This window comes from Brachyistius frenatus, unplaced genomic scaffold (assembly GCF_029030835.1).
Source record: "Brachyistius frenatus isolate BFR_SWC_R1_liver_20210118 unplaced genomic scaffold, ASM2903083v1 Contig_7, whole genome shotgun sequence".
Taxonomy (NCBI): domain Eukaryota; kingdom Metazoa; phylum Chordata; class Actinopteri; family Embiotocidae; genus Brachyistius; species Brachyistius frenatus.
The window spans coordinates 8,968,985-8,993,940 of record NW_027210606.1 but is presented as its reverse complement, the minus strand read 5'-3'; the positions used below and the strand labels follow the sequence as shown (position 1 = coordinate 8,993,940).

At 40.3% G+C, this 24,956-nt stretch overlaps 2 protein-coding genes across 3 annotated transcripts; one reads left to right on the top strand and one right to left on the bottom strand.

The window, feature by feature from the left end:
- The first annotated feature begins 1,303 nt into the window (after positions 1 to 1,303).
- snapc3 (small nuclear RNA activating complex, polypeptide 3) lies at positions 1,304 to 6,360 on the top strand. The gene is made up of 9 exons (XM_069689345.1): positions 1,304 to 1,536; positions 2,256 to 2,339; positions 2,472 to 2,550; positions 2,673 to 2,777; positions 2,934 to 3,083; positions 3,406 to 3,488; positions 4,616 to 4,774; positions 5,743 to 5,850; positions 5,933 to 6,360. The coding sequence occupies exons 1-9, from the start codon at positions 1,304 to 1,306 to the stop codon at positions 6,078 to 6,080; spliced, it is 1,149 nt and encodes a 382-aa protein (XP_069545446.1). The 3' UTR covers positions 6,081 to 6,360.
- Positions 6,361 to 8,381: 2,021 nt separating this feature from the next.
- psip1a (PC4 and SFRS1 interacting protein 1a) lies at positions 8,382 to 21,197 on the bottom strand. Of its 2 annotated transcripts, XM_069689343.1 has the most exons (17): positions 21,070 to 21,197; positions 20,640 to 20,729; positions 20,311 to 20,387; positions 19,792 to 19,930; positions 17,325 to 17,414; positions 16,865 to 16,978; positions 15,830 to 15,889; positions 15,667 to 15,727; positions 15,227 to 15,317; positions 14,819 to 15,002; positions 14,586 to 14,665; positions 14,293 to 14,348; positions 14,052 to 14,122; positions 12,581 to 12,682; positions 12,286 to 12,487; positions 10,692 to 10,788; positions 8,382 to 9,080 (listed from the first exon to the last, which is right to left on the bottom strand). In XM_069689343.1, exons 2-17 carry the CDS (start codon positions 20,709 to 20,711, stop codon positions 9,053 to 9,055), a joined length of 1,524 nt encoding a protein of 507 aa, XP_069545444.1. In that variant the 5' UTR covers positions 20,712 to 20,729; positions 21,070 to 21,197; the 3' UTR covers positions 8,382 to 9,052. The 2 variants fall into 2 exon arrangements, with proteins under 2 accessions (XP_069545444.1, XP_069545445.1); XM_069689344.1 differs by lacking the exon at positions 16,865 to 16,978 and having other exon boundaries at positions 21,070 to 21,196.
- Between the last annotated feature and the right edge of the window lie 3,759 nt (positions 21,198 to 24,956).

Here is a 24,956-nt window from a genome sequence, read left to right as displayed (position 1 = left end):
CTTTCAATATAACTGGCCTCCGTCACTGTGAAAAAAAGTACTTGACTTATATGCTTTCCCTTCTACTACCATCTGTACACACTGGTGTCTGAGCTCCACAGATGCTCTGGTGTTATCAGGCAGGTTGCCTCTGAGGGTTTTCCACTGCAGCCTCCACCATACAATCCACCTCGAAGCACCAGCAATGATACATCAAACAAAGAGACACAAACCACCTGATAAGAGGGAGATCGCTGAGCCGCAAGCCCACCAGAGCTGGAACCACAGGGGGGACGAGTGTCCATCATTAGAGCCTCTTAAAAAGACGAATCAAAGTTGTGAAAGTCATAAGACTGTGGCCAGGTGAGACATTATCAAACACAACAAGGCAGTATGTCTCCAAAAAGCAACAACAGAACTAGCTCCTCCTTCCGACATCATTAGGAGGCGCCTACGCAAGAGAAAATGGGCAATGACATGAGGTGAGGGGGTTTTGGGGTCGTGCCTGTTTAATTGACAGACCTTTGGTGCAGTCAGATTTCTGCTGTCAATCATTTGGTCATCCAATCACTTAAGACTAGTTGCTCCTAAGCGTGACTGACTTCCCCTGCTCAGGTAGAGAAGTACAGTAAAGTTCATATGTCTGAGATTCTCACCACTCAAGTTGTTGTTTGGAGCTGACAAGGAAGCAAGCGTTGTCTAATATAGTGAAGAAGACTCACGGTAGACACATGACAGCAGATGTGGAATCCCAAGTGCATGTTTAAAGAGAGTTAAAAGAGAGTTCTTGGTACTTCCACTTCAGCTGCTCTCGCCAGAACGCTCTATTGAAACCTTTAATTTTCAATAAACCTGCATAGCATCAGAGTCAGATACCTTTTTGTTTGATTAAGAAGACTGCAAGTGGTGTAAAGAGGGCCCAAGCCATTTTGGCCCCAGTGAGGAATTCTCCACCACACAATATCCAGACAGGCAGCTTCTTGTGGGCCATAGAAAATTGTTTGACTGTGGGCATAAATATGTGGCCATATTTGAATTACCCTGCAGTGCTGCATTAAGGTTTGTCTTCTTGTTTCCAACTTGTATGGATGAGATTAAAACATTTGCAAATATAAGCCTCTTAGAAAAATTTGGCATTATATTTTTTTAATTATAAAATAACCCTCATAGTGTCATATGTGCTTTCCAGTTTTTTTTTGTAATTATAAAAAAAAATAAACGGCCGGCATGTAGTTATGTATGATTTCTGAGACGTTTACGCTAAAACAAATCCAACAACTACATTACCCATGATCCTCTGCGCAACGTGTTGACTTTAAGAAACATGGCGGCGTCGGAGCAGTCGACAGATCCAAACGCGAACATCCCTGATTATGAATATACGGATGTTAACACGAAACCATTTCATATCGGCTCTTTCAGGACCGAATGGCTGAACAGACTGAATCCAAGCAGCTACTCCTACCAGCAGGAGGACGGGGACACGTTTGATGCCAACTTTGCTAAAGACATGGGGATCGGAGCGGAGACGATGGCTGAGCTGAAATCCGTCTGCAGGTAGTCAGAGCTTCGTTCAGAGACACCGTCTACAAGCATTAAGCGGTTCCTTTCGTCCCGCATACGTGTTTCTTCTCAAGTCTTAAATAACATTTTGATGCTGGTCGAGTAAGTTTAAACTTCATTTCTGTTGGCCTCTTTCAAAATATGAGTTGCACGATTCTCAGCTGGTGCTCATAAAGCACAATACCATGAAGTTCAATTAGGGAATGGTCAAACACAGAAGAAACTGCAGAAGCAAAGTAAAAAATAACAACAACAACATAACAGTATGAACAGATATGCTGTTTGTTATGTGCGAGTGTGTGCTGAAATAAAAGTTGTGACTATTCTTAGTGTCCATTGGTTATTAGATGCTGGGCCTGTGCAGATAACGACTTTTGTCATTTGCAATTAATATACAGATTTGAGGAGCAGGAACCAGGGACTAATCTATAATTTAGTAAGAAAAAAAGACACGACTAACAGTTCTAATAGACACACGTTGAATATAAGGACCTTGCACAGGATATTAGAAACCAGCCAATAACTGGATATTTGTGGCACACATTTTTGACAGTGATCCCTCAAATGTGAGTATCACATGCTTTTAGATAGATAGATATATATATCTATATATATATATACATACATACATACTCGTGCGTTCTTTTGTCCTGTCCTTACCAAAATGAATTAACATGATCACATGAGCTTTGTTTAACTTTTTTCCTTCCAAGTGTTGATTCACTCCGCTGCCATCCTGAAGATCAGCAGCCTGACACAGATCTTGTACCTCCAGACTCAACCCTGAGGACACTAGTGTATGAGCTCCCTTCACTTCATTCATATTATGTTGTGTCTCTAGACTCACCAATGGCATGATACAAATTTTAATTTAGTGTGATTCCCTTTAAATGCAGTGAAATTACATTTTTGTTTTCTTTCTTTTACAGACAAAGGAAAAAGAGGCAAGATCACAGAGCTTCTCTAAAGATCAACAAGAACCGACATGACCTCTACGAAGATGAGCTGGTGGGTGAATTGGTGAATCACTGAAGTCCGATCAATCTTTAATTGTAATAGGCATAGCGTAACGTCTGTAGTTCTTCCTTTCATGTGTCTTCATGTGAAGCTGGGTTCTCTGTGACTTCCAGGAGCGGTTATCTGTTGGTGGGAAACCAGAAACAGTGACTGACATGGTCCCTGAAGGAGAACTCATTCTGACCATCAATGTCTACTACCCAGCCGTTTTTGAGAAAGTGAGTCGTCGTCGACCCCCCCCCAAAAAAAACAACAACAAACAAACAAAAAAACAAAAACAAACGCCAAAAATCTACATTTCACAGCCTGACACAGACATTTGTTCTTTAATGTTGTCCTCTGTGGCTCTGACATGTTTCACCCATTTCCCACAGTTTGCCTACACCAGACCCCACATGACCCTGCTGGTGACAGGCTCCCACAGCTTGGCAGAGCTCAGGGATGCCATTTGCTGTGTCAGCGACTTGCAAGTGTGCGGAGAGTTTAGCAACACGCCGGACATAGCTCCAGAATTCATCAGCAAAGTAACCCCTCAAGCATTTCATCTGTCAATCCAAAGTGCTCTGCAAGACCTTCGCAGAATGACTTTAGAGTTTAATATACACATTAATATGCACGTGAATGTCATGGCAATATTGAGCTTTGAATGATTTCTTTAGAACTCTTCTTTTTCAAGGGTAGAACGAGGGTACATAATACATCTCTAATAGGAAAAAAACAATCTGCGCCTTGGTGGTTCTTGTGTTGTTGCTGAGCATCCAAACCAATTTCCTCTCGGCATCAAGTCTCCACTGTTGGACCAACTCACAAAACCTAGAGGTAATATTTTCATTTGCTCTGTTTCAGGATCACCACAAATCAGCTTTCTTTTACTTCGAAGGAGTTTTCTACAATGACATGCGATTTCCTGAGTGCCAGGACATCAGCATGTAAGTTTTATCTTCTGATTTAGTTTTATAGTATAAAGCTGGTGATATTCTGTCTTTATTTTCTGTCAACAAATCCTGCAAAAATACAGAAAAAAACCCCAATACTTTGATGTCCAAACCTATTAAAAACCCTTCATTACAACATCAACATGGCCACTGTAGTTTAATCCAATATATACACCAAATCTGCCACTAATTACTCACCAAAGCACACAATATATATGAATTTATGGCTGAAAAAAACTCCCCAACAAATACAATTATGCTCCTTTTTGAGTAGTATTGGCTTAACTTAACAGTGCCCAGCTGTTATGTAGAACATTAATCTTAGGCTTCGCTCTATGTGGCAGTATTTAAAAGGGATAGTTTGCTTTTTTGAAGTTGGGTTATATGATATGCTCAGGAGATGGGGTCAGCATGACCCCAAAATGGGAAGTTGCAAATGCAATATTTTGTTTTTGTGGGCTAGCTGAATATGTAACTAGAACCTAGATTTCATTTGAACCTTTCCATAATGTGACTGTAGACCCTCTGATCTCTCCTTAACACGCCTTCCTGGACATCTTCCTGGTTACAGTTGGTATACAATTATAGAATATCTAAAAGCTTGTATTGTTGGGCAGGTCGTGAACTCTTTAGACATCAGGTCTAGAAATATAGTTAAAGCTTTGTTAAATACTATCAAACAAACCAACACTTGTAGTGTCACTGCGGTGCTACTGGTAACATTGCAGCTAATGCAGTCAAGTAAAGATAGCACCCTGAACAAGGACCTTAGTCTGAGTGACTATTTTTACTGTCTCCTTGTGATTCTTGGTCAGATCTTTTCCAACTAAACACATTTGTGAAATTCAATTCAAACACACCACCTCACCCTTGCAGTCATTCATTCCTTTGGGAGTCACAGTTGAAATTATAAATGGGGACCATATTCTCACAAACACTGTCTTGAAAGTGCCTTCGAGTCTCGCGTGTAGAAATCCAATCAGCCGTGTTACAGATAAACACGAAGCCACCAGAAACTGTAGATTGACTTCAGTTTGATGTTGTGTATAACTTTGAAATTCTGATCAGGTATGATTTTGAAAGTACATTTTGCGTTCTATTTTCTGGTGTTTGTGACGCAGAACTACTGTGGAATGGGCGAAGACCCGAAACTTCCCACCTTTCAGCCAGGCCAAGATGGAGGACACACAGTTCGTGGATGTGAAAGTGAAGGTGGGATTCCCATACCTCTACTGTCATCAGGGAGACTGCGAACATCTCGTCATCATCACGGACATCAGGTAAGTCCGACTAATTGGCAACACGGCCCCTCGTGTCAGGAATGAACAGGTGTCACTTTTCACGAAAATGTATTGTTAGTTATCCCAATGCACACTTTAGTGCGGTCCGAGATGGAACCAGGTAGCTATTATTTGTCAAAAAAATTACTGTTACTCTAGTTGTGCCAAGGAGAGACAAACCCATGACTAAACTTAAGTAATTTATCACTTTAGATCACTTTAACTAAAATTATTTAGCAGGTTTTTGTCTTGTCTTTAACGAGGCTAAGGTGAGGTTGTTTTGACCAGGTCAACAGAATAAAACCTGAAGGTATTTAGTTGACAATACTATTGATAAATTGCATTAAAAAAGTTTGTTAAATGACTTGAGTGGCGAATTATCAACACTGTTGATCTTGTGTTGTATGAATTAATCGTTTCAGGCGCTTCTTCTCAGGTTTCTGTCATGAAGTTTTCAGTGAAGTGGAAATTAACCAATGTAATCCATGTGATGATGTAGGGTCATTTTATCTCTTTGAAATAATAGTGAATAAGGTGTTTGTTCTGAGTCAGAGGCATGTGTGTTTGTATGGAAAAAGCTGCCATCAAATCCTGTTAGTTACCCCGCACTTCAATGCACTGTAAAGTGATGAAGTGATTTCTGAGGGGGCGTAAAGGGAGGGGATGGTGTCGACTGACTGGATGTTCTTAGAAATCAGCTTTATCACTGCAACCTTTTGAAAGAAAGCACCTCATTGTCGGACAGGACTCGACGGCTTTCACAAGACTTTCGGTGCATTTTGGTGTCGTTGCACTAATGGGTGCGTAAATGTCTCTGAGCTGATGCCTTATTGGCGTAAGCAGGGTGACCACACATGAAAGCAGCTCTTAATATCACCAATGTGAGACAAATCTATTCTCACAGTCTCGAAGAAACAGCCCTCACCCTTTTTTTTTTTTTTTTTTTTTTAACCCTTTACACGTTACAGACTGGTTCATAAGAATGACTGTTTGGACAAGAAGCTGTACCCACTTCTCATGCACAAGCACCGAGTCCTCACCCAGAAGTGTTCCGTTTGCCACCTCTTCATCGGCAGGTGTGTAAAAATCTGGAGTTTCATAAACAGTGTGACGGATGTGGCTTTTCACAAACTGATCAATCCTCTCTGGCTTTTCTAGATGGGCTACAACCAACGACCAGTTCGCTCCCAGCGACCCGTGTCTCTTCTGTAATAAATGCTTCCGGTTGCTGCACTACGATGCTGAGGGCAAAAAACTGGGAGATTTCTTGGCCTTTCCCTACGTGGACCGTGGTGCATTTAACTGATGCTTTTCTCTTGAGCGCTGCTCAAATCACAATTTAATGCTGTATAATACAGTTTGATGTTTCATATTTCAGATAGAAATGTTCTGACACTTGGGGAATGGATATTTTCTTTCAAAACTGTTGCATTTTGATTTCACAGATTTTCCTGTTTGAAATAAATAGTAACATTAACTGAATTTTTTTTTTCTTTTTCTGGGGTGCACAATTCTTTATGTTCTTTAAACTTATTTGCATTGTTTGATCTGTAAATCATTAAAAACTGAGATAACAGCCCAGTAAACAGCCGTGTCCTCAGTTTAGTCCTCAGCAACCTCAAATATTTCTCTGTAGCACTGAATTCTATGTTCCTAAATGCACAAAAATTAGTTCAGAAAAAAGCCCTAAGTTATATTTATAAAGATTTTATCAACCAAATACTCAGCAGGAATGCTTCGGTGTGTTTTGATCAGATCTGAGAACGGTTTGGCAACATCACATTTTTATTTTTATTGGTGTATTTTATAAACGGGTTCCCACCTACTTCACATCAGTGAGTACAGCACAGACTAAAATACATAAATGTGAAATAACCAAAACTGTCTTTAGGAGAAAGGTTTGTGCCCACGTAGGACCCTATTGCTCATAGAAACTCCCGGTGGTCATGGAATTTCTAGATTATCAAGGAATTATAAAAAGCCTGTTCTGGACATGAAAAGTCAGGAGATTTTTTTTTGTTGGCCAAGTCATTGAAGATCATAGAGTTCTGTTTGTACCATGTTTAAATTTGATTTGCCATTTATCAAAATGTAAAATTTTCCCTGAAGTATTTTCTACTTCTTGTTTCCCCGAGTGGTTTTATCGCCTTTTTGCTCATTAACAATCACTTCAATGGAAATATGTGTTTTCCTGTGGCTGCTAATGTAGGCAAACAAACCATGTAAATTCAAAGAGCTCTGGCTACAAAATAATGACTTCAATGATCGGTTGGGTAGACGGCAAAACAGCCAGATTTAAAGTCTGTAAAACTACCATTGATCTATAGAAATATGGGAGAGGGAGTTCTTCGCGGCCACGCTAACAGTAAGAATCATTAGGCAGGGGCAGCCATAGTAGATACATTTCGTTTCTATTTAGAAAGAAATGCTTCTGCTTAGTTTATTGTCTAAGCAGTAAAATAAATGTGGTTTTGTACTGAAAATGCCTGTGATGTAATATAAAGCTCACAAATTGCTGGAAATGAAATAATGTGGCTGGATTTTCTCTGATCAGCACAAAGGCGGGACTGTTTTTTTACGTTCATTAGTCAGTAAAAGAAAAGGAATTTGACATAAGTCTCAGAGTGGGAATCCTGCAGAAATTTATTTTTCAGATAATAGGAATACAAGGTCTATAAGGATACGCAAATTCCTCACGTACACAGTGATGTCAGTCTACGTGTTAGGAAAGATTCTTTCACATTCAGTCCATCTCACATAGCTGGCAATTGGTCTACCCAGAGGCATGAAAAAATAAACCATGTTCACAAGTTCATCAGATTTATTTTTACAGCAGTAACAACTTTATTTGGAACAAATAGAATCACAGTAAAGTAATCATAGCCTGACCCCTGAGATCAGACAGGCGAAGTCTGCTGTAAGTCTTTACTTCACGGAGTATCCAAGGAGACTCTCGGCATTTATCACAAGAGTTCTGCCCTATCAATATGTTCAGTAGTGTAACTATTGATGGTGTAACTGGGGCAATCTGCCACTAATTACTCACCAAAGCACACAATATATATGAATTTATGGCTGAAAAAAACTCCCCAACAAATACAATTATACCCCTTTTTGAGTAGTATTGGCTTAACTTAACAGTGCCCAGCTGTTGTGTAGAAAATTCATCTTAGGCTTCGCTCTATGTGGCAGTATTTAAAAGGGATAGTTTGCTTTTTTGTAGTTGGGTTATATGATATGCTCAGGAGGCACAAGGGTCCAGATCCCGCCAGGGTTCCATGAACTATGCTTTATTCTCAAATGTTACTAAGAAAGAAATTATGCTGGGAAACGTGAATTTTTTTTTTTTGTCTAATGACTTTGCTCCCCATCATTTGTGATATAAATTGTATAAGTATAACCATCCATGACATCGTGGCACATTTTCTCAATGAAAGAACGTTTTAGCGAAAAGCTCTTCACCAAATGGACGAGAGGCGAGCAGCAAAGGCGACGTGTGGTTTTGTGGGTGCACATGTGTTTAGGCTGAGCGGAGGGTTTGTACCGGGGGCCAATCACAATAATGTTGTGGTGCAGGATGTGAACATATGATTTCAGATCAAAGGTGTACTATAGCTACTACTTTATTATTGGATTGAAACAGGTCGTCAGACAGGCACAAAAATACTCTTATTTACATCTATGTTAAAAGAAAACTGAAAAGACACTTGGATATGGTTGGAAATAAAGCATTTTCTTGGCAAAAGAAACTTTGTCAAACTCCACAAAATACTATGTGTGCATCTGAAGTGAATTTCAATGAAACTATGCTTTAGAGAGCGTTTACACAGCTGCCATTAGACATTTTTAATGGCGCTTCTAACTACAGAGACTCGTCTGTACTGTAAATCACATGTGAGGTTATGATCAGTAAACGTCAACAACAGTTTACAAAATGCAGCTACAATCCAAACCATTCAGACGATAAGAGGAACCAGATGGTGCTAACCCGTCTCCGTGAGCATGCTCTTTAAAATCTACGCTCACTCCTGCAGATTTGCAAGTTCTTACTCACTATTGTTACTCAACAGATGCAACATGTAGCATGTAGCTCCAGATGAAGGTGTCTGAAAGGTAAATATTACACAAAGTACAAAAATACAGTATGTAGTCAGTCATTATCTGTGCGTGGTGGTGGTGGGGTAGGGGAGGATTACGTACTAAAACACTTAAGCAGCAATGCTGACAAAATCGGTCAGTAAAATGGAAACAAATCTCTTCTTCCAGCATGTAGGGCACTCAAGTGGACTCCTGGGCTTTTGGGGCACTGCAGTCAAAAAAAAAAAAAACGTACAAGGTGGAATTCAGTCTGGATGATTTATCGAAACAATTGAACAAAACCTGGAAAATCTGTTATGAATCATTTCATGTATGCTGACGACCTTGTAATTTTTTTTTTAGTCCATACGGTGTTGGGCTGCAGCAATTGTTATCGAAGGTGTTCTTACAGTACAGCAAAAATCACGAGATCAAATTCAATGCCAAAACAATTCATGTCTTGACAGTCACAAGTACAGAGGATAGAAAATTCATTTCCTTGTAAATACATGAAATACCCTTTTCTCAGTAATTAATTGAAACACGACACGGTTATCAACAGTTCTTTTGTTTGGCAAGCTGTGTTCTATCAACGTTAAATGCTCCTTATATGGAGCTTTTTCCACATCTCTATCAGCTTATCTTTAGTGTGGCTGCAAGAAAAGTAGTCTGCTGAGGCCGGTTCCCGCATGGCATCGTGCCAGTCAACTGCTTGTGTTCCCACGAGAGGTACTTACAAAACATCTGATATACAAATTAATGTATCACTTGGATTAGTTTGAGAAAAGCATCCTAAAGGCTTTAACCAGCTGTCGGAAGAGCTGCGCTTGGTACTCATCCAGGCTTTTTTTTTGTTGAAATGTTTAATTCAAGGATGAATTGTAGCGATTTCACCTTATGTCTTGTTTTCTCATTGTTGATTAGTAACTGTTAATTGAACCTCCTAGTATGTATGGCCTGTGTAGACCCAGTCTAATTTAATGTCTGTACTGTAGACCTCTGCTGTTGTCCAGAAATATTAACAGCATATTAATGAGCCACACTGTTGTACTATACTTTTATTACCATGAACTGGAGTTCAAGTTCCTTGAACATCAAATGTGTAATGCTGAAATATGTTCCCAGAAATATGTTCCCAGCTAAAACTTTTTTTACTCCTGTTTTTTTTTTTTTACAAACTACATTGCCCAACTGTTAAGGAAATTACTGACTCCTTTGTTGTATTTTTATATGCAACTATATTTTAAAATACTTACGTCATTATCAGGAATCAATGGCCTCGGGGCTTTCTGTTTTCCAAGTAAGAAAACCTCAAAAAAAAATGTATCATCAATCTCTAGTTCGTTTATCTGCTCAAACCCGCTGGAATAAATAAATAATCTGAGCCTGAAACGATGAGATCGGATCGAGCCTGACGGAGTTTAGGTAGAGAATTACAAACGCAAAGAAGTGCAGATAGGATATGGGAAGATTTATTGTGTTTCTTTAAGAGCACTTCAAATTTATTACAACATAGTTGAGTTGGGTCGAATAATTCATAGTAATAACTTATGTCACCAATAGGCTAATTGACGGCGCATTAAAAGGAGGATTGCGTGAGCGAGGACGTCTCGTTTCCTTAGACTTCTCTCTCTCTCTCTCCGAGTTTCTGTTCGTGTTTATTTATATTATAAAGGTGATTATTTGCAAGTACCTTGAGGAAGTGAGATCCCATGATGGTCACTCAAGACCCATGCGGAGAAGCATGTAAAAGCCAGGTGTGAATAGGGCCATTGTCGTTTATTTTCTACCGAGACAACTGAGGTGATGACCACCATAACCTGCGTGTTGTCTTAACTACCTGTGATTTTCTCCTGCTGAGGCGTCCTCAAGAAGCTTCTCCCTCTCGGTCTCCTGCTTCTTCTCCTCAGGGCTGATGTCCCCATTTGTCACCCTGTCTTTAGGCAGATGACAGAAACACACAAAGGTAGTCAGACAGAACATCCCGACACGACCTAAACCACCACAGAAGAGGAGACCTCACAGGAGCATGTGATGACGCGTGCAGAACTCCGGACCATACACAGATAAATAGGATTTTCCACCCATTCGGCATGCTTTGCTTTAGAGAAGACCTTTCACAGACAAACCCATTTCGATGGAAGTAATAATGTACACGGATGTGGTGGCAAATCTGCGATTACAATCTGCGCTTGTGTCGAGAATCTCAACCACAGAGATCCTATGACATCCCCCTGGAAAGGAGAGAGGACGTCAACTGCATGCAGAGCATCAATGTGTCTGTTCTCTGGTTGGTTTGCATGAGTGACTCAGCTGACGGTCATAGTGGATTTACCAACAACCAGCAGACAGTCCTTATAATGCAACTTTGTCACCTGACTAGACCATCTCTCACTGTTGCGACATTAAAGTAAAATGTCATGTGCTGGAATACTGCCATCAAAACAGCAACTAGGTTCCTTATTTAACTACTCATTTACATTTAAAAAAAAAATCATCATTAATAATCAATACAACAATCTGCATTAATTTGTAATATTGTTGTTATTATTCTAATACATTTTTTTGTTTTATTCAAATCTAGCGTCATCAATTCATTACAATGTTACGTCAAACGCATTACCTGTGTTAGAAATATTCTATCGAAGCATTAATAAATGTGTGTTACTGTCATTCTTTGACTCTGCTAACAAGAAAAGGATATAAAGTCGAGACAGACCGACTCCTTTTGATATTATTTTGTTTAGGCAGGTATTTAGTTAAATGAAACCAATGGTGTAATGTAACACAGTAACAAAACAATGTTACAGTGCTTCAGTATTCTTTTTTTTAGGACTATTAATATTTGCGTATTTACATTTCTGTCAACTTTGACTTTTACTCAACTGCATTACCAAAATGAAATACATACTTTTCATCCAATATATTTAACCTGACTTAGTTGCAACAAAATAAAAGTGGATGAAACTTGACAGCCTGACGATACAGATTACATCCAAGCAGGTCTCAAAAGTCACTGTAGAGAGTCCACTTGTAGCCACAGTGGCCCCAGTTCAGAAGGTTTTACAATGTTTGAAAGAATAAACTTCATAATTCTCAAAATTCTGACTACTTGCATTTTTAATAACTATTCACTTTTACTTTCAATACCTGATTACATTTAATATCAAAAACATTTTCTAATAGGTGACTTTAACTTTTACTAAAGTCACTTTCTGGACATTTGCAGCAGGGTAAAAATTGGCCTTAACGGAACCCCCCGTTCAGACGTTGCAGACAAATATGAAGTGATGTTTGCAGCTGGAACAGCAAAGAAGAAATTGAAGATCGGCACGACTGCATACAGATCAGTGAACTAATCGTACGATCCTGTCTGAAGGTGACTAAAAAGAGGCAGCATGGACAAACACAGGAGAACCTCTTATTAAAAGTACCTGAGTTGTTTTCTTTGGCCTGCTCAACTCTCTTCAGCGCTCCTTTCTTCGCGTCTTCATGCTGCCGTTGTTCAGCTAAAGACTTGTTGAGCACCTGGCTGAGCACGCAATCGCCTTCTCCGACCAGGAACATACTCTTGAACTTGTTGTACAACATGGTGGCCTTGTCAATGATGTCCTGGCTGGCCTTGAATCGGCGGATCTAGAGCGTGAATGAAAAGAGTGCATAATCACTCAGCAAGAGACTTCGTGATTATGTATTTCATTTTAAAGGCTAATCTGCATCGGTGTCTACCTTTTTGAGCGTTGCGATAAGTTCACTGTGTTTCTGAAGGTGCTGGGTCGTGACCTGAAGGGCCCCGATCTCATCTAATGCGTCCAAGCACTTCTTTACGTCCTAGCGAGGCGAGGGCAGGGAGGGCCAAAGACAGAGGTGACATGGAAGGAAGTAAAAGAAGTTTAGGCATAAAGTCACCGGAAATAAAATCAACAAAAGTCAAATTAAAAAAGACAATTGGGAGTTCTGCAGAAACACAAATGTATGGCTGTATGTATTCTGCATATCTGATCCTTACTGATCAATATAGTATTTGGAGTGAGCAGATTTAAATGTTCATCATACTCCTTGAATTATGTTCCACAATGTGCTATCTTGCTTTGAGTAGCATTAAAAAACAGGGATGCAGCAACGTTTAGGTATGAAACAATTTCAGTCTGATAGTTTTGGAGATCACAATCTTCATTTAGCGCATCACGACAAATTAAGACTTCTGGAAGTGTATTTCAGTTTCTGATCAAATGCAGTAGTCCATGGAGGTTGTTAAAACAAAAATAGACACACGTGTTCAGTAGAGCTGCAACAAATGAAAACCTTTCTCATCATTATTTAGAGTGATCAAGTTGCTTATGCAGTAGCAGAAAAGAGAAAAGAAGTTCCCATTTTGATTTCGTTGTTTTACTTAAACTACAACCTAAAGCCCCAAACTATTCAGTCACGTGTAAAACATGACATAGAAAAGCAATCAGAGCCTCACATTTGAGACGCTGGATCGATGGATCGTTTGATATTTTAACCCAAAGAATTTTTATAAGATCAGTTATCAATAAAAGTTGCACATCAGCCAACTTTCCTTCGGCTTTGATTTAGAACTGAAACTTTGTTTTATTATGTTCAGGCTGCTGTCTAAGGACCAAACACAATTGTCCACGTGTGTCCGGAGGGTCTTTTGGATGCAACAGTACTGTGTGACAGATCATACATCTGACTGTCACAGGTCCCTGCACGGCTCCATTTCACTAAATTCATGACAATGACCAGCTTCTGTGGTAAAATGAAGCTGTTGTGTTTATACTGTTTGGGTCACGTACAAAGTCGAGGCACAATTGATTGACAGTGAGTGTAACGCAAAGATCTGTGTGCGGAAATTCCGCTCGCAAAGGAGTAACGGGGACATTCACCTCAAGGTACAATCACAGAGTTTTGTCTTTTAACACGACATGGGGGATTCTGGGATACATAAAAAAAAAAAAAACTACAATTAAATCATCAAGAGGAAGTTTTACATCTGAAGTTGAATCACATTCAGATGAATGTGCTGCAGCTTTTAGTTTCACAGCATTTTATGTAGAGTTGAAATGTAACAAAGTGAAGAGTCTGAGCCCTTTGTTTGTTTGTTCAGTACATGAAGGGGGAAACATCAATTTATGACACTGTCAGAGCAGAAAGATGGGACTTGTGCGAGATGTTTATGATTTGCAGGACTTACAGGGTTGTCAATTTTCAGTGAAATCTTAATTTCAGTGTGTAGTCTCTGGAGTTTCAGGTCAGTTGACATTTCTGAGTAAAGAGAAAAGAAAACATAGTTCCTTTTAGATTACTATCAATTTAACAACACATGTTTTGTGGGTTGCAACACCTCCCCACACTCGTGAAGATTCTATTTTGGAATTGCCAAAGACATAAAGTAAAATAAAATTGATCGGAAATGACACATTGTGGTGCATCACCTTTTTTCTTGGGTCCTGTCGTCTCTTCATTTTTCTTCCCATCATCTTTGTTTGGTCTGAAAGACAATAATAACACTCCACGTCAGAAATCCCTCCACTGGCCCTGGTGGCCCCAGAAACCAATGATGAACTGCAACTTTGTAAGAGGTCCCGTCCCATCTCTTACTCCCCTCATTTCCTGCCACAAACACCCCACACATACAAAATAATCTTTCTACCTCTCTTGAGTCAATAATATAACATGTACATTTTGGGCTCTGGTATCTTCTGATGGGCGCTGTAAGTAAACTTACTCTTTCAATTCATCGGCTTTCCGCCGGCGCACATCTTTGTCCATTTCAGAGTTTTGCTGTTTCTTTCTTGCTTTGTTTTTCTGGGATCAAAAAAATAAAAATAAATCCAAGTTACGTGCATGAAGGTATCAGACTGACTTTTCAACATGATGTCTCTCTATTAAAAAAAACAATAGTGTTTTACTGCTGAGAAACCACACTTGTATAGATATTAGTGTTGATTAGACACTTGCCTCTTCATCTTCAGAGCCGGAGCAGCTGTCTTCCTTGTTCTGCTTCTTCTTCTTGGTCTCGGGCTCCTTCACTTCGCCGTCCTTTCCTTTGCTGTCCTCCCTCTTCTTTCTCTTCTCCTCTTCTCCGCTTTGGCACTTGTCCTCCGGTGCCCTCTTTCTCTTTTTGTCTGACTCCCCGGTGTCCCTAAACGGAGGAGAAAAGGTGCTTTTGTTTTTACATCTGTTGGGCTGTTTGTAATGGTCTGTGAAATGACAGTTTCAGGGTTTTCCCTCTACAATGCATCACCAATTAGGCAAAGTTATGATCAAAACTGAATGATCAAATCCTCCTGTGTAGATGAGCCGGGCAAAAGGTAGTGCACGGGAAACACATTTTAGCTCTTTGTTTGCTCATATTCATGTAGTTACATTTCACTTCCAGAAACTTGCTCCTGCTGCTGAAGCAAAAGCAGCTTCTCACTTTTGGGCTTCCTGCCTCTACGTTTGGGACCTTCCGCACCTGGGCACATGTGAAAAACACAAACATACACACAGCATAAATTCAGTTTGTGCATTTGGAAAAAACGAACGCTCAGACCTCTACCAAAGTTTGACTTACCATTGAAATCAGTGCTAGTTCCCTGTAATTCTTCACGATTAACGATTCCCTATGTGTTAAAAGTAGGCTATTCTCTCATGGTGTTGTATTGTACATGTCCATCCCCGGTCTATCTGTATCTGTCTCATTGTTGTTCTCCAACTAGGCAGACACTCATCACTCCATGTTGTTTGTAACAAGCTTGTGATTATTCATCTCCCGAGTCATTGACAGCATTATGGACACCAACATCACAGGACAAAGAGCCTACCTGCAGGACTGACAGGACTCGCTGGCGCGTCGTCTTTTTCATTCTCCTGGTCAGCATCACTCTGAAAAAAAAAAATGAAAAAAAGGGGACAACATTTTTTTCCCCTTGTAATCTACCGATTATAATTTCTCTGAAATTAAACCAATCAATAAGCGCTACCAACCTTTTTCTTCCTTCCTCTCTTGGGTTTAGGAACATCAGTTGACTCTTTCTGAGCAGAGCCCTAAAATTCGACACATTTCAATCATTTAAATAGATATAGCAAATTTTTTTAATATTTATTTTAACAAGACAGTAGGAGCTCCTACAGCAGGAGGAGAACATGCTGGGTGTGAATGTTAACTTGTAAACAACAAAGCCCAGTGGCACCATCTAGTGTGTAGCTGGAGTATTAAACCCTGTTTAATGTAAATTGTGCCAGTGTTTAAGTCACTGTAAATGTGGCCCAGTTTTCTACCTTCACACAAAAAAAGAAGATTGAACTTTTGGTTTTTATAGCTCAAGAGTATTTTATAATATCAAATTTGTTAAAAGTTTGGCATAACTTCTGTGTGAATCAGTATTTAGTAAAGAACTGGGACACACCTGGTGATTTGTTAAAATACAGCAGACACAGAAAGAGGAATATCATAATACAACAAGAGTTTGTCTCATCAGAACATTAAAACATTAACTGAGTACAAACTTACCTTTTTCCAAAGTACACAGAAAGCCATGCAAAAATAAAATAACATCAACTAATTGCAAACAGTAGAATTATGCAGTTTATGGACAAAAAAAGGCGGGAAATGGGAAGCACTACCACTAAACACATGTCAAACAGAAGAATAAAACACACCCTTTTTGTATTTTTGTTAAAGTCACACACAGAAATGTGCCTCAAGCCTAACACAATGAAATCCCTCAGTCCTTACCGGATTTTGTTAATAGTTTAATTGCAAACACAGACACTGCTTTTCCACATAAATCAATCCGTTTGTAAATCAGTTATCACCTTTGTGACATGAAATCAATAAACCCAGACCCGGCACTCGAATCAAAACATCCAGCACCGACATACACTTTGTGGCCACCGTCAAGAATTTGGAGTCAAACAGAAACAAACCACCGATTGAAAAACCGCATGCTTTCCCGCGGGGAGGGGGTGAGATGACCTGCACCGCTTTATGGTATCCCAGCATGCAAAAAAAGTACGTACATCCTGGTTCTGAGGACCCTGCTCAGTGATCAGTGACCCTTCCTCCTCCTCCTCCTCCTCCTCCTCCTCCAACTCCTCATTCTCATTCTCCTGCTCAGCCTCACTTCCTGGAACCTGAATGCACCCAAGACACAGCATAGGACGCAGTGTGGTGGGGTAAAACGAGGCTTGAAAGGGAGAAAAGTGAGCGAGTATTCTTCTGTTGCACACACTGCTACCCTTAGCAGACAAGCCTATGAATCTATTATCAAACAATGACACTATTAATTTGTAAACTGCTTGCAGCAGTGATAATTCAGTATGGTGCAGACACACATTAGAGGAAGATTTGAGAGACAGCAAAAAAAGAAAGAAGCTGACAACACAGGAACAAAGCAGCAAAATGTCAATGCAGTGAAGCCACTCTATATACAGTATTTAATTAGGAATGACAGATCTGAAGGAAGAAAACAATTCTTACTTTGGGTTTTATCCCCTTGTCTTCTGCACCCTGTTCTCCCTCTGGACTGCTGTCTGAATCCTTCTCAGGGAAAGACTCGGGGGGGACCGGCTGCAAATAATAAATTATTCAGTTAAATTAAAAAAAATTAAAAATATCTATGGAAACAAAACCAAGAAGCACGGTGAACTCAAAAATAGTTATATTGTCAAACATCATCAAAGAGAAATGAATGAAAGATACAATTCTTTGATCAATATACAGTGGATACGGAAAGTATTCAGACCCCTTTAAATTTTTCACTCTTTGTTTCATTGCAGCCATTTGCTAAAATCAAAAAAGTTCATTTTATTTCTCATTAATGTACACTCAGCACCCCATCTTGACAGAAAAAAACAGAAATGTAGAAATTTGTGCAAATTTATTAAAAAAGAAAAACTGAAATATCACATGGTCATAAGTATTCAGACCCTTTGCTCAGTATTGAGTAGAAGCACCCTTTTGAGCGAGTACAGCCATGAGTCTTCTTGGGAATGATGCAACAAGCTTTTCACACCTGGATTTGGGGATCCTCTGCCATTCTTCCTTGCAGATCCTCTCCAGTTCCGTCAGGTTGGATGGTGAACGTTGGTGGACAGCCATTTTCAGGTCTCTCCAGAGATGCTCAATTGGGTTTAGGTCAGGGCTCTGGCTGGGCCAGTCAAGAATGGTCACAGAGTTGTTCCGAAGCCACTCCTTTGTTATTTTAGCTGTGTGCTTAGGGTCATTGTCTTATTGGAAGGTGAACCTTCGGCCCAGTCTGAGGTCCAGAGCACTCTGGAAGAGGTTTTCTTCCAGGATATCTCTGTACTTGGCCGCATTCATCTTTCCTTCAATTGCAACCAGTCATCCTGTCCCTGCAGCTGAAAAACACCCCCATAGCATGATGCTGCCACCACCATGTTTCACTGTTGGGATTGTATTGGGCAGGTGATGAGCAGTGCCTGGTTTTCTCCACACATACCGCTTAGAATTAATGCCAAAAAGTTCAATCTTGGTCTCATCAGACCAGAGAATCTTATTTCTCATAGTCTGGGAGTCCTTCATGTGTTTTTTTGTCAAACTCTATGCGGGCTTTCATATGTCTTGCACTGAGGAGAGGCTTCCATCGGGCCACTCTGCCATAAAGCCCCGACTGGTGGAGGGCTGCAGTGATAGTTGACTTTGTGGAACTTTCTCCCATCTCCCTACTGCATCTCTGGAGCTCAGCCACAGTGATCTTTGGGTTCTTCTTTACCTCTCTCACCAAGGCTCTTCTCCCACGATTGCTCAGTTTGGCTGGACGGCCAGGTCTAGGAAGAGTTCTGGTCGTCCCAAACTTCTTCCATTTATTTCAGTTTTTCTTTTTTAATAAATTTGCACAAATTTCTACATTTCTGTTTTTTTCTGTCAAGATAGGGTGCTGAGTGTACATTAATGAGAAATAAAATGAACTTTTTTGATTTTAGCAAATGGCTGCAATGAAACAAAGAGTGAAAAATTTAAAGGGGTCTGAATACTTTCAGTATATAACATTTTCCCAAGTGTTACCAATACTATAAAAATAGGGGGGTGGGGGCTCCACGGGCTGTACATATTGAACTGTTTACATTTGTATAACCACTACAAGTCTTATTTCCTCTGTGCTGCAGCCTGCAACATTCACAGAATTTTTGCCACATGACTTTTGGTCTCAGCCGAGTCCTCCAAGGCTCCTCAGATGTGCAGAATTTTTTCCTTTTCTTTCCAGAATCCGGATCAAGCAATACATTTATGGCAAATTTGTAAATGAGCCAGTTGAATTGAAGTGATTTTATAATGTCACTATTTTAAGCTTAGACTTGGTTATTTGTCCTGAGAAAAGCATGGAGGTACATTTCATTTAGCTGACCCTTTTATCCAAAGCGACTTACAACACACCGATGGTACACCATCAAGGAGCAATTTAGGGTTCAGTGTCTTGCTCAAGGACACTTTGGCATGTGGACAGGAGGAGCTGGGGATTGAACCACCAACCTTCCGATTAGTGTGCAACCCACTCTACCGACTGAGCCACAGCCTTCCCTAGTGCACATGATTAGTTCAAGGACTGTCGGATAATTGAGAAAGAGCTAAGAGACTTCTGAAAACTTTTTTTTAACCTTCATTAAAGCCTCACAAACCTAAAATAACCTACTCTGAGAGCTGCTTCACTGTAAATCCGTGATTAACTCTCTTTTGTAAAAGACTGTGAGAGACGCAGCTGAGAGAAGGGCTCACTTGGCTTTAACAATATATAAACATTACAAAGTTAGTATTGATACGTGTTTATTGCTCTCAGGTAGCTAGACACTAATAAAGTACAAATACAGGTATAAATACATGCACAGTAACACTGTTCAACTCATTGAGGTGTAGCAGTATCTGTGCTTCAGTCTGTCTGGAGTACACAAACTGAAAAATGCTGGCGACAAACAGAAGGCAGACGTACCTTGGGTGCCGTAAGCTCTACTTTTGGGTTGTTCTCGATCTCCCACAATCCTTCGTTGAAGCCTTTCCTCTTGTTGGGCTTGGCGTACTTCTCTTTGTGAGGGAGGTATGGAAAGATGTCTTTTGGGCCGAGAAATGCTCTGTGGGAAAGAAAACAATTTTAACAATGTTTGAACATTTTATACTTTCTGAACCATTAAAAATGCAGCACATTGTTCACAAAGTGAAGCGAGAGCAGACGGAGACTCAACAGGAAGGTAACTCGATTCAGCCGCTCATCAAACATTTACAGAAACACCTTCAACAGAGCTTAATGATGGCTCTGTAAACATAAATGGAAGAAAGCACTAAATAAATACAGACATTTACTATTTAAAATAATTGTATAAGTTGTCTCCATCAATTTCTCTTTTTTTCTGGTCACTCAGACACATTAGATTATGTTTTACCTGAGCAGGTTGAATGTAAGCTCATCAAACTAAAAGGAGAGGACAAAGACCGTTTGTGGTCTGCTACTGACGTTTCATGGGTGCCAAAGAAGAAAATGGGGAACTTGATGTTGGACGGCTTCACGGCACCATCTGGGACTTCGTCGATCTGGCAAAGAGAGGAGAGGAAGCAGATGTTTGCTTGCAGCTGGAAACGGCAAAAAAAAAAAAAACAAATCATCATAGCAGGAGCCTGTGTTTGTCTGTGCATGTGGCTTATTTACCCAGGTGGTTGTTTGCACAAGTATTTCACTTATGAAGCACTTTACTTGTAATCAACTACACTATATACCTATAATAAATGATAAAGACTTCAGGACTAGTATTGTGATTTGGTCCTACATACATATATTTGACTTACTCTTGCAGGCCAGTGTGGATAACCCTTCATCTTGGCAAAAATCAGATCCCCCGGCTTCCAGTCCCGAGTCATGTTGGACGTGTCACCAGGCTGGAAAACAAAACAATATACAGTTAAACATAGCAAATTGCCTCTCGATGCACATAACTGAGGTCCATCTCCTCAGACATGTGCCCCTCCCCCTAACCGCAACCTAACATCCTCCTGAGTTCATTCAAACATGACAGTCACGTTTACTGTGACAAAACAGCCCTGTTTCACCCACAGTCACTGCGTGCACTGAAGAAGATGTGTCTGCCGCTTAATGCCAAATAAAAGTTATCAACCACGATGTAAGCAGAGCGGAACACCGTATCAACAAACGCGCAAAGCTAGCTAGCTCGTAGCTGTTAATTGCAAACAGAACCACCCCCAGTTTCCCCCCATTGACCTCCAGTGTGTGCAGACGTCTGGAAGAAAGCAGGATATTCGTAGTCGTTCAGGAAATAGTTGATGTATCTCCGATTTGACCAGGACAAACACACCTCTCCTTTTCCGCTCAGTCAGACGCACGTTTTCCGCTCCCGCGCAGGACGTCGGCAGACTGTACCATTACACTGTGGGAAGAGGGGGGGGGGGTCTGTTTTAATCACAAACCACTACCTGTGTTGAGTTTTCTTTAAGAATCAGTAACAAAAGCTTTAACACACTTGAAATGAATACGAAGTGATTGTGGAGTTACAGTCGCAGTCATAATTACGTAGAATGGGATTTACAGGGGCGAGTTTTTGAGCACGTAACCACGCTGGTCGTCTCAGCGCTTCGAAGATCGTCTATTTAGAAAGTCGGGTTGACTGTGTCTAAATAAAGTGGGCGTTAACATCCAATCATGCGCTGCTCTCATCTTAACAACTTAACGATTGAATGTAACCACGTTCAGTGTCGTGGCTAGAAACCATTCGTGTCTGACAGATATTCATATCATAAAATGTAAGTTTAGGGGCACGCTACTTTGAACCCGGAAACGGAAGATGTGCTGGTACTCGAAAAGGGGATCAGAGTGGAAGCTCTGCAGCTGCTTGCCTCTCCTGTTTGGTACTGGTACTGATGCTGAGGATGGACCTCTGCTACAGGGTCCAGAGCTAATGTAGGTTTTGATTTATTTTTATGGTTACAAATGAGTTACAGACAACCTTTGCATTTTCTTCTGGTTTTACTTTAAAACATCATTACTTGCTAAGTTGGTTGACTTGTTTGGTCAGCTTTTAAGCTTCAATTTCAACACAGACATCCCCTCCAACATCATGTGGAAAACTTCAGTTCCTTAGAAGTCTTTAACTTTTTTTTTCTCTGAAAGATTGTATCTGTTATTGCCAAATGCTTTTTGAGTTTTAGGACGTGTCAATATTTACTTTTGATTGTCATTTTTGTTGTTGGTTGACCATAGATTATAGTTTTTCATGAGTTTTAACTTTGACCCTTACTAATTCATATGTAAAGCTGTTTGTTTCTCTTGAGAGTTCACTTAATCAGGAATCTACATTGAGTATACCTGCAACCAGCATCTCTCTCTCTCTCTCTCTCTCTCTCTCTCTCTCTCTCTCTCTCTCTCTCTCTCTCTCTCTCTCTCTCTCTCTCTCTCTCTCTCTCTCTCTCTCTCTCAGTACAAGTCAGCTACACACCAAAACGTTCAAAGGAAATCAAATATTCAACATATCAAAACTGACACAACATTTGTTAGACTTTTTCATCCTCAAGAACATGTGGGAATCATTTGGAAAAGACTGTACTGACATGCTGACTCAGTTCGGTTGGTATTCAGTGACCTCTAGTGGCAAAATCAGGATTAACACGTGAAGAGGAAAAACAACTGATGTACAGTATTTCTGCCCAGGTTTGGTATGTCATATTTGCTGCATGAAATCAGGACCACGAGTGTTAGAACAGAATACTTATATTACGTTCTTTGCTGGTTTTCATTTAATTTTAAAGGCACTGATGGAGTTTGGTCTGAATACCCATTTAAAAGCTCATCGTTATTTGCTATGTAAACTTACAGTGCATCTTATAAACTACCAGTGGAAAGGAGACTTTGTTTTTTGGAGTATCCGGTTGCTCTACTCTATTGTCTAATATCTGGGTTGGAGCACCAACTAACTATTAATTCATCCAATGATTGTTTCCTCGATTGATCGCATGATGCACGTTGTATAAACATTTAGATGCATGTCCACCATAATTTCCTGGTTCACAAAACGTCTTTAGGTGTCTTGTTTTGTCTGATCAACCATCTAAAACCCAGATGTATTACATTTACAGCGATATTAAGCTGAAAAGCAGCAAATTCACACACATATTAAAAGCTGGCTGTAATGTTTATATCCCTCACAAATGATTAATTGAGAAATTATTTCAGTTGTGTGTGTGTGTGTGTGTGTGTGTGTGTGTGTGTGTGTGTGTGTGTGTGTGTGTGTGTGTGTGTGTGTGTGTGTGTGTGTGTGTGTGTGTGTGTGTGTGTGTGGTTTAGGGGGAATTTAAGGGGTAATAAGAGTTTAAGAAAAATGTCTTTAAAATGTCTTTGTCAGCTACAAGGCTTGAAGTGAAGGTGACCTCAACATTTGTGGCCACACAGATACACGAGCGTACATAAATCCACGTGTGTGTGTGTGTGTGTGTGTGTGTGTGTGTGTGTGTGTGTGTGTGTGTGTGTGTGTGTGTGTGTGTGTGTGTGTGTGTGTGTGTGTGTTATAAAGACAATAGAAGATGCTGATAGTTGAAGGACAGGCGCACCAGCCCAGGGTCCCTGAGAGGGGGATTAGGGAGAAGAGGAGGCCAGGATGGGCCAGATGAGGGTGGATGAGACAAAAGGAGAAGTGTGAGGTGGAACCCAGGTCCATGCCCAGGAATAACTCACAGGAGTGACTGGGCCCCCTACCTAGCCTGCGAGGTGAGAGACCCCGATGTTGGACCGCAGCCAGCTTAGCGGGGTTCCTGCTCAGACACACGGCTACTGTGGAGGCCAGGAATGGAGCTATAGAGAGATGACAGTGTGTGTGTGTGTGTGTGTGTGTGTGTGTGTGTGTGTGTGTGTGTGTGTGTGTGTGTGTGTGTGTGTGTGTGTGTGTGTGTGTGTGTGTGTGAGGATATGAATGTGTATCCTTCACCCTGGCAGATGAGGTGTTGGCAGAACATCCCAAATCACTCTGTCTCTGAGGGCCACAAAGTCCTGTTATCCTTCCTCACTCATTTGTTAACCTACCACTCTTCTTCGCAGTGTCCTCGTTCATGCAGAGAGAAGATACTTTATGTATGACCACTGCCATTCAAAATCACCTCCCTACTTTAGAGCCATCCTGTGGTCACCATGACAATGAGACAACCCAGAAAAGTAACAGCTGGATGTCACGAAGGTGGTCATTTGCTTCACACCTTCTACAACATTGAGTGTGGATGCGCAACTGCTCCACAGATAAATCTCTGTGCTGACTCATGGATTAAGATTTTATGCACAAAAATGAAATATAAAATATGCAGTGCTGGATGTTAAACTGGCCAACAGCAACAAGCTCTGTACCTGCCTGGAAACTTTCTGTCTTCCCCAGTTCATCCATGCATTCCTTTAAAACTTTCCAGACTTGCTTTTCCTCATGCAGCCACCAGATGCCCTCGGACTTTCCCACTACCCATTGTCACCTGATTCCCAACTCCTGCCAACACACCTGTTCCCATTTCCCCTTTAGTCCTGCCACTACTTAAACCGTTCAAGCCTCTCCCTTCTCTATGTTGTTTCTTGTCATTATCTGTTTCTGTGTCTTGGACCTTCCTGCCTTTTATATTTTATCATTAGATTGCTTGATTGTTTCTGATCTGTGTCTGCGATTAGGTCGTCCATTCTGAGCTCTAAATATTAGTTGCGACATGTACCACCTTGTACAGGTTCAACAACAAAACACTATTTACACAGTGATGTGCAGCTGTAACAGTTAGTTCTATTAAGATAAAATGCCAAAATGAACCTGTCTTTACCTATTCCAATGTGAGATATGATTTGTTTCTTTGTTATAAGTGATAGAGAAGTGAAAACTTATTGTATTTCAGTTTGGACAGTTGATAAAACAAGACATTTTAAAGCGGTGTGTTAGCAGTGTGGGAAACTGGGGGAAAAAATTACTAATCAAGAAAGTTGCCAGCAGATTAATCAGTAATTAAGTTATTTGCAAAAGAAAAATGTAAAAAAACAAAAAAAAAAACCCACCCAAAGGGGTATTTGTTTTTGAGTATTTTTTGTATGCTGAGTTCATTTTGCAACAATAATTACAAAGTAAAACTTTCAGAATA

Bases quoted from the DNA above. Each gene is read 5' to 3' on its own strand.
- snapc3 (XM_069689345.1), top strand. From the start codon at position 1,304: ATGGCGGCGTCGGAGCAGTCGACAGATCCAAACGCGAACATCCCTGAT. The intron at 2,340-2,471 runs GTATGAGCTCCC...TTTCTTTTACAG, and splicing joins TCAACCCTGAGGACACTAGT to ACAAAGGAAAAAGAGGCAAG. The intron at 2,551-2,672 runs GTGGGTGAATTG...TGTGACTTCCAG, and splicing joins ACCTCTACGAAGATGAGCTG to GAGCGGTTATCTGTTGGTGG.
- psip1a (XM_069689343.1), bottom strand. From the start codon at position 20,711: ATGACTCGGGACTGGAAGCCGGGGGATCTGATTTTTGCCAAGATGAAG. The intron at 16,979-17,324 runs GTAAGAATTGTT...GGGTGCATTCAG, and splicing joins ACAAGGGGATAAAACCCAAA to GTTCCAGGAAGTGAGGCTGA. The intron at 15,728-15,829 runs GTTGGTAGCGCT...TTTTTTTTTCAG, and splicing joins AGAGAGGAAGGAAGAAAAAG to AGTGATGCTGACCAGGAGAA.